Below are 11,505 nucleotides of genomic sequence, written 5' to 3' on the forward strand. Positions count from 1 at the left end.
GGCATTTTAATATGCTGAAATGGAGCAAAGATGTTTTCATTTTAACCAAAAAAGAATTACTGAGAAAACAAGTAATATTGTTTGTTAAAGTAATTTTATTCTTCTTCATTTTTTTTAATGAGCTGTTATGAGTTGGTGATTTGGCATGCTATTTTATAAATTCATATTACTTCATTTTCACATCTTACATCCTCTGATTCAACTACAGGACACACATATGAAAAAAATACACAGTGAGCATTTAATTAACTCATATTTTAGCCTTGCTGTATTTTAACCTGAGTATATGATAGTATAAAATAGGTTTGCATTGGTATAGCTTTAATCCAAGATAATGCCTTTATTCATTTATTTAGCATGTTATTGCAATTTAAATAAAAAATGTACACACACACACACACACACACACACATATTATATACAGTACACAAGAATAAAATATCATTGCTATGTCGTGTTTGGTCAAAATGTTGCAATGTTATTCAGTTGTTCTTTGTTTTAAACATGTGCTGTAGAGGGTTTTAATGAAAGTGCTTAAATATTTCTATCTACAATCTAGTGCAACTTTAAACAGACTGACTAAGACTCAGCATAAGGAGTAAAAATGTCAAAGGATCTATGTGTCAGATCCTGTTGAGGAAGTCGAGATGAAGGCTGTTCGGGACCTGCAGCAGCTCCAGAGCCTGTGTGGACGTGCAGAATGGAAACGTGACCTGGAAACGATAATCTGCATCCAGCATCAGCTGTGCGGAGCCTTCGTGGTCTTGGAGCAAAGACTGGAATGAGAAATATATTGACAGCTTAGTCAACTGTATTTATTTTGGCTAGGAGGGTGTTTATATTTGAAAATGAACAGCTGGGCTCACCTGAACTTTGCGGACAAACGATGATGTCACTCTTTTTTCAAAATCGTCAATGGGCGTGTACGAGTTCAAAATTTTGACAATCTACAAATTTTAATGTTAGGTTGGAGTTTAGTGCGAGATTTAAAAATGAAAAAAAAAGAACCCACCAAAACCACATTTTAGACAACAGATGGAAGTACCTGAACGGGGCTGAGTTCAGAGCATTTTTCAATGATCTCCTTGGCATCATCATCAGTGGATTTGTTGACTTGCAGTAACCACGCAGTTTGAGCCAGTGGCTTCAAAGTATCCATAGCATTCACGTTTTGAAGTTCCTTCTCTTTCAGCCACTCTTCTAGATAACTGATGTTGCATCTGAAAAGAGAAAGCAGCTGTTAAACTAAACTCTCTTTGAGTTGTGTTCAAAGCACATACCTGATCTGCGAGCACAGACCTGATCTGCATCCCCTTCCTGCAGGAGCACATGTCCTTGCGGAGCATGATGTTGTTAAGAGTGATCGCAGCCACGAGGTAGAACAGCTGTTTGATCACTTGTTTGATGAGGCCCTGGTCCAGACTATGGTGGTTCATGGTGGAGTGGAAGACAGTTAGATGCTGGAGGATGGAGGAGATGGTGTAGGTCTCTGATTCCTCATAGAAGCTGTTGGAACGCTTCCTGAAGCCCGTCGGCTTCATGCTAGAAATCCCCTGTAGACTCTCGTGCTCCAGCATGCCGGGTACTAAGAAAGTGTAGAAGTAGGGTTTAGCTTACTCATAAAAGGATTTTTTTTGGCAAAATATTACATTTGAAAAAACATTACCAATAGTGGGAGTAAGAGTCTTTTGCATGACTGAGATAAACCGATGATAGATTTGGATGGCCAGATCGCTGAGAATCTGTCTGTGTTCCGACAAATCGAAATTCTGCAAGCAGTTTTTTTTCTGGCGAGGTGTACTTTGCTTCAGGAACTCCTTTTGTTAACAGGATGGAAAACAAGAGCATTTTAATATGTATATGATATTATCAACAGACAGAAATGAAACAGTAACTACTGATTTTTTTAAAAAAAAAGTAAATTTGTACTTCCTCCCCGCTGTACTGCTTCAGACAGTTGAGGAGCTGGTGGGTGTTTGAGAGCCAGAAGGACAGGAACTCTAAATCTTTTTGATGACTCTAAAACAGGAAAATGTTGTTTACATTATTAGATATAAACAATACCTCAAAATACATCAATCCATTCACCAGTCTATCCATATATATCCAGGGGAACAGAGAGGTGTTCCCAGGCCAGCCAAGAGATATAATCTCTGCAGCATGTCCTGGGTCTACCCCACCTCCTCCTGCTAGGACTTGTTTCTCAGCTAGCTTAACCCCACCTATCTGGGGTGCAAAACCCCAAACGAGAATCTTGAGCTCAAGAGTTTTACTTCCTGGTTAAACAAGGGTTACAAAAATAGTTAACTTTACCACGATGACTTTCTTGACTCCACCAATGATTGCATTCATAAGGGACTTGAGTTTTGCCTCATCGTTCAGGTAGTCCGCATGGCGGATGCACATGAAGAGGATGTAAGCTGGCAGGGTCGGGATCATGTTGACCGCCACGCCTTTGAGTTTCAGATCTGCGAGGAAATCGGGACAAATTTGTCCGAGAATATGGTTTATCCATTCATCCGAGTTTTAATACCCTCACTCCTGCTCACATCCATGGATCAAATAGCTTATATGATTATTAAATAAAAGGCAGGTAACATGGGCATATTGCAGACATAGTGCAGGGGAAGAATACCCAGAATGATGTTTTCAATGAGCCTTGGTTCATCCTCTCTCTTGTACTCCAACATGCCAAGGTAATCTTTGGGAAGGGTGGATGCAGTTTTTTGCCTCGCTGTTTGAGAAACAATAAATGTGATGAAAAAGTTGAGACAGCTTGTATGGACGCGATTTCTTTGTTTACATGTGGCGCAGGAGCTCCAGTGCTACCTCTCTGTGACGTTTCGAGGCTCTTAACTTGAGTCTGAAGTTTCTTTATTAATCTGTCTTTCTGGTCGAGCAGCTCGTCAAAGTCCTGAATTAAAAGTGGAATCAGTTATTGGTTTACTCTCACTGTAACCTTCTACCCTTCGTACGCTCAACGCACCATGTTCTCAGCAGTTAACCGTGAAGTCTCCTCTCTGAGTTTGCTTTTGACCTCATTCTCCATCAGCTGCTGTCTCTTCAAGTGATCATTCTCCTCTTCCAGCTCCTCTACTCTGCCTTGAAGCTCTCTCTTCTCCCCCTCCAGCTCTTCAGCTTTTTCCTCAAAGTACCTAAAAAAAACATCCAAAATCAGGATGAACCAGATATGACCATCACTACTTTAATCAAGAAAGACATCACTACCGCTGAGTAATTTACCTCCGTTGTGAGCTCTCTTCTGTAATCTTCTTTTGAAGATTGTGAGAGATCTCTTTGTTTTTTTCTGTTGAATGACATAAAAATAAAAGAGCAAGTTAAAACAGTAATCTGCTTCACTGCGAGACTCCTGAACAAAAGAGTGTACCTGTTAATTCTCTTTTCTGCTCCTCAACAAGGCCTTCAAGCTCTTGTTTCTGTCTCTGCAGCTCTGAAACCCGCAGCTTCAGCTCCGGGATCACCTGCGAATGAAATTAAAGCAGACGTCACAGTTACATTCTGAAGCTCGCACCTTTAACCCGTGACGTATCGAATAATACGTGCAATGACATACTGAGTTTTCACTGCTGAGTCTGGACACTTCTTGGCAAATATTTTCATTGACATTGCTTTTCTCCTGGAACAGGTTTTGCAGCTTGCTGTTCTCATTCTCAAGGTGGTCCACTTTCAATTTCAAGCCCTCTACTTGAGTCTCATAGCTTTCCTTCTGCTCCCTCTGGTGGTTTTCTAGAATCCTGCCAACAAATGTGAGACATTTAACAAATTCAAGTACAGACACCCAGAAGGAAAGCTGCACGTTTCTGTTAATAAGAAAGTGGTTTGCTATGGTTGAAAAATGAAGACCTGATGGCTTTTTGTAGGCGTTCAAAGGCTGACAGCAAATCTTCAACTTCATAAATCTTCTCTGATTCGTCAGAAGTCATCCTTTGGAGAAACAATGTGTCAGATTAAATGACTAATAGAGATGAAGTGAGGAAACACAGTGCTCAAAATATCTGGATTACCCCAGAAGAACTTCCTCTTCAACAACACCTTCAAGAAGCTGCCTTGCGATCTCACTCACTTTACCTGCAGAAAACATTCAAGGCTCATCAACAAACAACTTCTTTTTCTTTACACAAAGGAGTTTTTTTTTTTTTTACATAAAATTCTATACACACCTCTTGCTTGTTCCGACTGCTGCTTCATCTTTCTCTCCATGTTATTTCTCTGATTTTGCAGGTTGTTCAGATCTCTGCGTAGCTCGGGAATTAGTTTGACATGCTTGGTGAGCTGGATGACCTGCTCCTGCAGGTCTGAGTTCGCCTGCGCCCCCTCTTCTAACTTTCTCTGCAGGATGACTCGTTCTTCTTTCAGCCTTTTTATCTCCTCTTTCAGAGTTGCCACCTCGGCCTCGTGGTCCTGTCTCTGAATTTCAATGTTGTTTTCCGCGATCCTTCAGAGAAGAAAAAGCTATCTGATTAAACCAAAGAAGCTGGGATATATATATAGCTTCTTTGGGAGAAATATTAGCTTAAATATTTGCTCAACCATGCTGTACACCAGCAGTGTTTTTCTTTTTCCCTCACACTGTCCCCAAAGTGCTTGCTCATAAGGGGAGCTATATAAACAAAATTGAATTGAATTGAATTCTGCAATTGTTATACTGGTCCCACCGCTTGAGATCAAACTGGGCTGTGTGTTGCACATAAACTAAAAGGAGTTGGAACCCCAGCTGTAGATGATAAATCTCACTTTTTAAATACTTACTTTCTAAGCCTTGCTTCATTTTCTTTTTCTTCCAGAAGGTTCCTCTTTACTTGATCAAAGGTCTCTGAAAGATTGTGAGGCCAGTCACAAATGTGACGCAAACGCAGTCACTGTGGTGTTTATACAGAAATCTCAACTCTTATTACCTTTGGCGTCTTTGGTAGAAGCTTCAAATGTTTTCTCCAACTTCTCCTTCTCAAGGTTGAGAACTTCTACTTCCTTTTGAAGTTGTGCGATTGTCTAGGCAAGAAAAACAGGTTTTCCTAAAGGATCTCAAACAGAGCGCTTCCTCTGCAAACAAAAATGCAGCAAAGACACAAACAGACTTCAGGCATCAACTTCAATACTAACCAAACTGGCATCTTCTTTAGCTTTCTTCTCTCGTTTCTCTAAAGAAGCCTTCTGGTTGGTTGATTTTTCCAGCTGTGTCTCCAGACCCTGAAGCTTTTCCATAGTTTGGGAGTGTGAGTTTGCCAAGCTTGTCAACCTTTCCAATAATCCACGATTCTCTTTGTTCTGTCAGGGAACACATTAAATTACATTATCTGCAAAAAACAAAAAGAAAATCACAGCTAAAATTTGTCTCGAAGCACCGTTACCTGCTCTTCAATCTTCTTTCTGAGCTGCTGCACCCGGTAGGAGAGCTGGACATTAAGCACGAGCCGACGCATAGTCTGAAATCGCCGTCGTGCCAGCCACGCTCTGGCATACTTCTGGATAACCAGCGCTTTGTGTTCTTCTATCATCTGAGGTTTACATAAATCAGGAGGTTACATTCAATTTGTCAACAATATTTATTTTAGTGATGAAAATGATTCGTAAACTGTCTGTTACAGACCTTCTTGTATCGTTTACGAGCTATCCAACCTCGTGTGAAGGCCTGGATGGTGATGGTTGCCAGACGCACTACCTGGTAGACCTGCCTCAGGCGGTAGCCTCTCCAGTGTCTCTGTATCACCAATGCTGCCCAGCCCTGCTTCAGTGTCGCAGCAGTCACTGTTTTACTGAAGGTTTACAAACAAAATAAGTGTATATTCATTTTATAATCTTAAGAGGAATCTTTACAGGATGCAGGTCAACAAAACTCAAACAAGTGAACGGTTCTAACCGGACTGTCCTCTTTCCACGGACATACTGCTGGAGAATGATGGCGGCCTTTCTTAGGGCCAGGTACTTCCTCCTCTGGCTCCATCCACGAGCATGTTTCTGGATGGTCTCACAGGCTCCTCGAAGTCGGTCCAGACGCAGCTTCTCGAGATAAGCTACCTGACCAGCTCTGAAGAAGATCTTTGTCCGGCCAAACTTATACTGGTTAGAGTCCTGGGGAGCAAGCCATGAGGACAAAGTGATGCACGGCCATGAATGACACTTACATTAGTGAGTGCCATATGATACAACATACGTGAATCAACCTCTGCAGCACATTCTTGCAAGTCTGTTTCTTGTCATTGAGGTCTGCCTCCATGTGTGACATTAGGATACTGTATCTGCTGTAAAACTCAATGTATGTCCACCTAAAAACAAAAACCATGCCAATACTCAGCATGATGACATGGAGCTGAACATGCTATAAGTTGTAATTATGCTGCATGAACATATATATATATATATATATATATATATATATATATATATAAAGTCACCTGGATGGGTAGCTCTGTGCACTGATACGAATAGTTTCAAGGACTCCGCAGGCTCGCAGCTGCTGCACTACCCTCCTGGAGTCATACCTAAAAACATGAGAAAACACCAAAAACAGAAACATGAGCAAACACTTCAGTGACACAAGAGTGAAACATCTGAATTAAAAATTCATTAGTAATCATACTCAAATGGGAGCTTTTCATCGTTAGGCTTAATGCAGCGCACGTAGTGAGGCGTGGTCGCATTCAGTGTTTCCATGAGTAAGGAGAGGGAGCTGCGAAACTGCATTCAACAACATCGTTCAAGAGACAGAACAGAAATACAAATTCAGCCGGTTGGATAGGAAACAATACAGTATGTGAACTTCAGTGAGAATGTGAGTTCAGCCTAGAGCAAAGCAGAGAAACAGAGCAAACATTAGCACCTTATCTCCCACTGAGGTTCTCAGGTTTTTATTGGCTGGTTTCACTGAAGGCCTGGCGGGCTTCACTTTGACACTCTTACCGATCGCAGTGTTCTTCTCCTCCTCTTGGAAAAAGTTGGCCAGAAAAGGTAACTGATAACATTTGCAAATAAGAGGAATCTGTTAAAATGAGGAAAAGCAAACATAAAGTGAACATACGTGAAAGCTTTTGATTACCTTACTAGACCTCATCATGTCCACGAGTTCTTCATAGAGAGCATCTCTGTTCTTCTCGAGAAAACCTCTGCACTGATATTCCACCTGTAGAAATATGTATATAAGAAAAGAGTTCATAAAGTTTATAACGGCAGGGAATTTTTTGCTATATTGTGCAGATGCCAGGTGATTAGACTCCACCTTGTCTGCAAAGTGCTGAATCACAAAGGCCTCATTTGATAACCTGGGCTTCTCAAACATAGGGCTGGCTTGTAGGTAGTTATAAAGCTTTTGCAACCAGCTTTGATCGGTGCCTTGAGGGAACTGTGAAGCAGAAAGACGTAAAAAAAAAAGATGCTGACAATCAAGTCAAAATGCAATTTGTGACTGATAACACCAAGATCCTATTATTAATCAGATCTTACTAAACATTCTTCATCGAGCAAGTCAAGGATCCCCATCTTTGCTTCAATCAGATCGATGACAGGTTGATTGTCATAGAAATCTATCAGCGTCCATGGGATGTCCTCTTTCATGTACTCCTCTTGCTCCAGCTTGAATACATGCTGAAAAGACCCAAGAGAATAAACGTGTAAGCTGGTAAAGAGGTGCGTGTGGTAATTAGCAGTGAATGTGGAAGAAGGCATTGCTGACCAGGTTAAACTGCTGTTGAAGCTTTTCGTTTGCATAGTTGATGCAAAACTGTTCAAAGCTGTTGATGTCAAATGTTTCAAAACTGAAGGAAAAAAAACAGAATGGACATTTAAAAATGTCAGCAAAAGAAAGCTGCACACATATTGAAAAAAAGAAAAAGAAAAAAAGAGTTGCGCTTGCATTACCCATAAATGTCCAGAACACCAATGAAAGCATGTTGCTTTCCTGGCACCTGTAGTGCTGTGTTTATCCTGTTTATAATGCAGTCAAACAGATGGGCATAGATATGCTTAGCTAGAGCGTCTCTGGCATTTACTGCCCGATCTTTGGGGACCGGCTTCACAACCGTTTCGGCTACCAGAACGATCCTCCGATGGCACAGCCAGCGTACGAGCCCCTCTGCGCTCACCCCCAGCAGCTCGCAGAAGACAGCCAGGTGTGGATCACTGGGCTGAAAGATATACAAATCAAGCTTTGTACATAACCTGGTGAATGATTCAAGATCGGTCGCACACACAAGTTATGAACAGCTACTCACGGGAACTAATGATTTGTCATCGCCTATGTTTTTAATCTCCACATTACCCAAATGCAGAATGGCTGCCAGAACTTTAAACACATCTGACTGAAAGTCCTCCTTCAATCCTGGAGAAAAGACGTTAAAGCTAAGATAAAACTTTAAAATCATAAAGGGAGGTTTCAGTCATGTTGAGGCAACCTTTACCCAGAAGTGAGAAGGTCTGTCGAGTCTCTTCCAAGTCCTTCTTGTCATTCACACCTTCAATGGTTATGTCACCACCCATGCAGGTGTAGTTGAACTTGTCTGCACTCTCTGCAGATGAAAGATTATATTACTGATGCTGCTTATAATAAACTACTGCAAGACTTAGTTGTGTTTTCTGGGTGAGTTAGTTTAAATAGTAATAAAACAGCAGCAGTTAAGTGTCACAGATCCACAATAAACCCTCAGTGCAAATACTTACGTAGTCTCAGGTTCTTAAACGCTGGTGAGTCTGCACAGGAACAAATCTGGTAAAATATGTGGTAATTACGCTCATTTTCTGCCTGAAACAAAAACAGAACTTAAGATTAGTATTATGGATTAAACACAGTAACGAAACTTGAAAGAATCCTGATCTCACAATCATGCATACCTGAAAGACCACTCTGGATTTCTCTAACAGGTAGGTCCTCATGTTTGCTCCGATGATCCGGTACTTCCTGTCAAAGCTGATCTCTGTGTATTTCCCAAAACGGCTGCTGTTGTCGTTCCTAGTGGTCTTTGCATTTCCTATTGCCTTAAGAGGAAATGAATTATAAGAACTATTTATAAGATTTTTTTGTGTATGAATAAATATGTGAACATTTTTGCCTGTTCAGTTCAACAGCTGTTTTGTGTAGTCTCGAGATCGTACCTCTGTTATTGGATTGGATGCCAGGACTTTGTCTTCAACTCGTGTCTTATTTGCAGATTTGCTCACAACAGCAAAGTACCTCATAGCGTATCGAGCAGACACCGTTTTACCAGCTCCAGATTCACCGCTGACTATGATAGACTGGTTCTTGTGGTTTCTGAGAAAGAAAAGGGGGATATAAACAAAGTACGCACCACTGTGTCTTGAAGCATTACTTGGGACTTACTTGGGCAGTTATTGACTAGATTTCATTTTAATGATCACCAGGACATAAACGCATGCACGCATAGCACACAACCATACAGTTGTGGTCAGGTGATGTCATGGCAATTTGGGGCCTTTAATTATTTCTTTGGACTTTTCTTTTTCCACGGTGGAATGATTATGTTTAATGAGTTTAAAAAACAAACAAAAAAACCACAACAATAATTAGGCGCATTTTGAAGTGAGTTTGGCTTTTCTCTAACCCCCACAGGGTCAAATAGATATACATACACTCACTCAAATCTAATAAGTGGGGCTGAAGGCTGTACATTGTTTATTATCTTAACAAGGCCAAGGTCTATTAACTTCTCATTAGTGATCATGATTGCCTACAACTGTCAGTTTCCCTTTTCCAGCATAAAAAGGATTTGCCTGACAGCACTTATTGGACTGACTAATACTCAGAACAGTGGGAGACTCCAATGAACTCAGTGATCTGCAGATTCCAAGAGCATCAGTTCAAACAACTGTACATAAGTACAAGTTATTTAGATGTTTTAACACTTTCTTGGTGCTGACCAAGAAAGTTTGCCCCATGCATATGTTAGTAGAGTCCTTTTAAATCTGCAGACTCATGCTCACTGCCTCCAATCTGCATACAGCCATCAGTTCTCGCTGATGTAAAACTACTATAAAACTTAAATGAGGCAATCTCAACTTTTATTTACCTTGCCATCTGTTTGTAAGCCTCCTCTGCCACTGCAAATATATGAGGGTCCATGTCTCCCATGTTCTGTCCTGAGTAGGCATGAATGATTGCATCTCCATAGATAGGAAGCTGCTTATAGGGATTTAGAGCCACCAATATAATACCTGAAATGAGGGAACAACACAGACTAAGCAAGAAACTTAACCTGCTAACACCTCAGTACTCAGTTACACAAATGGGTGACAAATTAACAAAAACGAAAAAACACAACAACAGCATAAAGTGTTTTAGTAAGGTGTTGGTTCACTATGTTGGCCAAAAATCTCTGATGACTCTTAAAGCCATAATATGTGAGTCATTATTTGTATACTTATCATGTTATTCAGTGATTCATCGTGACTGCATCAGCTGCATCAGTATCCTGTTTGTGATCACTTGGAGCAACGTCGTATGAATTTACAGTAAAAATGCATTACAGAGCCACAGGACCACCTCATTGTAAGGGTCAAGTGTGAGAGGTTTTCCTTTAATTTATCACCCATTTGTCAGTTTAAGGCTTCTTGCAGTTGTACCACAGTAGGTATAGATGATTCTGGACTCCACAAATCGCACTTTGAGATTGTGCAGGACTGCAGGTTCATGCAAGTAACTCAGAGCTGTCAGGTCATTCTCCCCCACCAAGATGTCTGGGTTTCGGAGAGGAGGGAGTTGTGGTTTAGACGGGTCAACAGTGTAGCAGTACTCCTGTCCAGTGATAGGTGATGTAGGAGAATCAGGTCAGCTGGTGCTTCTCACCATTATAAATGTAATACAGTCATATATTGAGGGTATTATTAGTCACTTTCCATTTTACTTACAGAGCCATCCTCCAGAAGCAATTCAAGAACTTTATCTCCTGAATGGAAATCTTTTACAATCTCTGCCGATTTCCACACATGTTCTTCATCTGATATCCACACTCTGTTGTACTAAAATGATTAAAAAAGTGACAAATAATTATTTCAGTTATTAATGCCATGGCTTACTGTACAAGTGACTAAAACCAATACATGCAAGAGAAAATCCACCCAATAGGAACCAATACTCCATCATATATGCTACCTCATAATATTATACTATAAAAAGATGTAGCTAAGTGTTTCGCCTTTAAATTCCTGTGGATCTGTTTGCTTTACAACCTTTCAGAGCGCTGACAAAGTTTCCATATGCGTCTGTAAACTTGCAACCTCTAGACTGTATGGAAACATGATCTTACGTGTATTTTAAAAGATTAGGCTTGTTTTCCCTCTTACCTTGGTGTACAGTTCCAGCACAGCCATGTTTGTGCATTATTTTAGTAACTTTTTTTGTCCGTGTGTTTATCACTTGCTGTTTCACCGCTTTCCAGGTTACCAACACATTTCCTCCCCGCCCCTCACAAATATTCCGGAATAACCTGTCAAGTTAGATTACAAACTCCCGATGATCTTTTTCAAAATAAGAGTCACCCT

The 11,505-nt window shown here is 40.7% G+C and overlaps 1 protein-coding gene across 1 annotated transcript; it reads right to left on the minus strand.

Annotated features, from left to right (window-relative positions):
* Positions 1-67: 67 nt before the first annotated feature.
* Positions 68-11,423, minus strand: myo5c (myosin VC). Its single transcript, XM_086298867.1, has 40 exons — positions 11,308-11,423; positions 10,873-10,983; positions 10,588-10,759; positions 10,035-10,179; positions 9,103-9,259; positions 8,842-8,985; positions 8,671-8,752; positions 8,412-8,519; positions 8,226-8,332; positions 7,873-8,138; positions 7,688-7,769; positions 7,459-7,599; positions 7,235-7,357; positions 7,055-7,138; positions 6,839-6,970; positions 6,599-6,696; positions 6,414-6,500; positions 6,173-6,284; positions 5,879-6,090; positions 5,609-5,774; positions 5,370-5,516; positions 5,122-5,286; positions 4,917-5,010; positions 4,771-4,834; positions 4,182-4,456; positions 4,026-4,089; positions 3,865-3,945; positions 3,575-3,755; positions 3,389-3,482; positions 3,244-3,307; positions 2,987-3,155; positions 2,830-2,914; positions 2,636-2,734; positions 2,314-2,468; positions 1,930-2,019; positions 1,667-1,817; positions 1,300-1,585; positions 1,046-1,220; positions 867-947; positions 68-776 (listed from the first exon to the last, which is right to left on the minus strand). The coding sequence occupies exons 1-40, from the start codon at positions 11,332-11,334 to the stop codon at positions 624-626; spliced, it is 5,229 nt and encodes a 1,742-aa protein (XP_086154993.1). The 5' UTR covers positions 11,335-11,423; the 3' UTR covers positions 68-623.
* Positions 11,424-11,505: the final 82 nt, after the last annotated feature.

Source organism: Aulonocara sp. 'chitande type north' Nkhata Bay, linkage group LG7 (assembly GCF_057382095.1).
Source record: "Aulonocara sp. 'chitande type north' Nkhata Bay isolate Kocher_YH1m ecotype deep benthic linkage group LG7, A_spYH_male_GT1.1, whole genome shotgun sequence".
Lineage (NCBI taxonomy): Eukaryota > Metazoa > Chordata > Actinopteri > Cichliformes > Cichlidae > Aulonocara > Aulonocara sp. 'chitande type north' Nkhata Bay.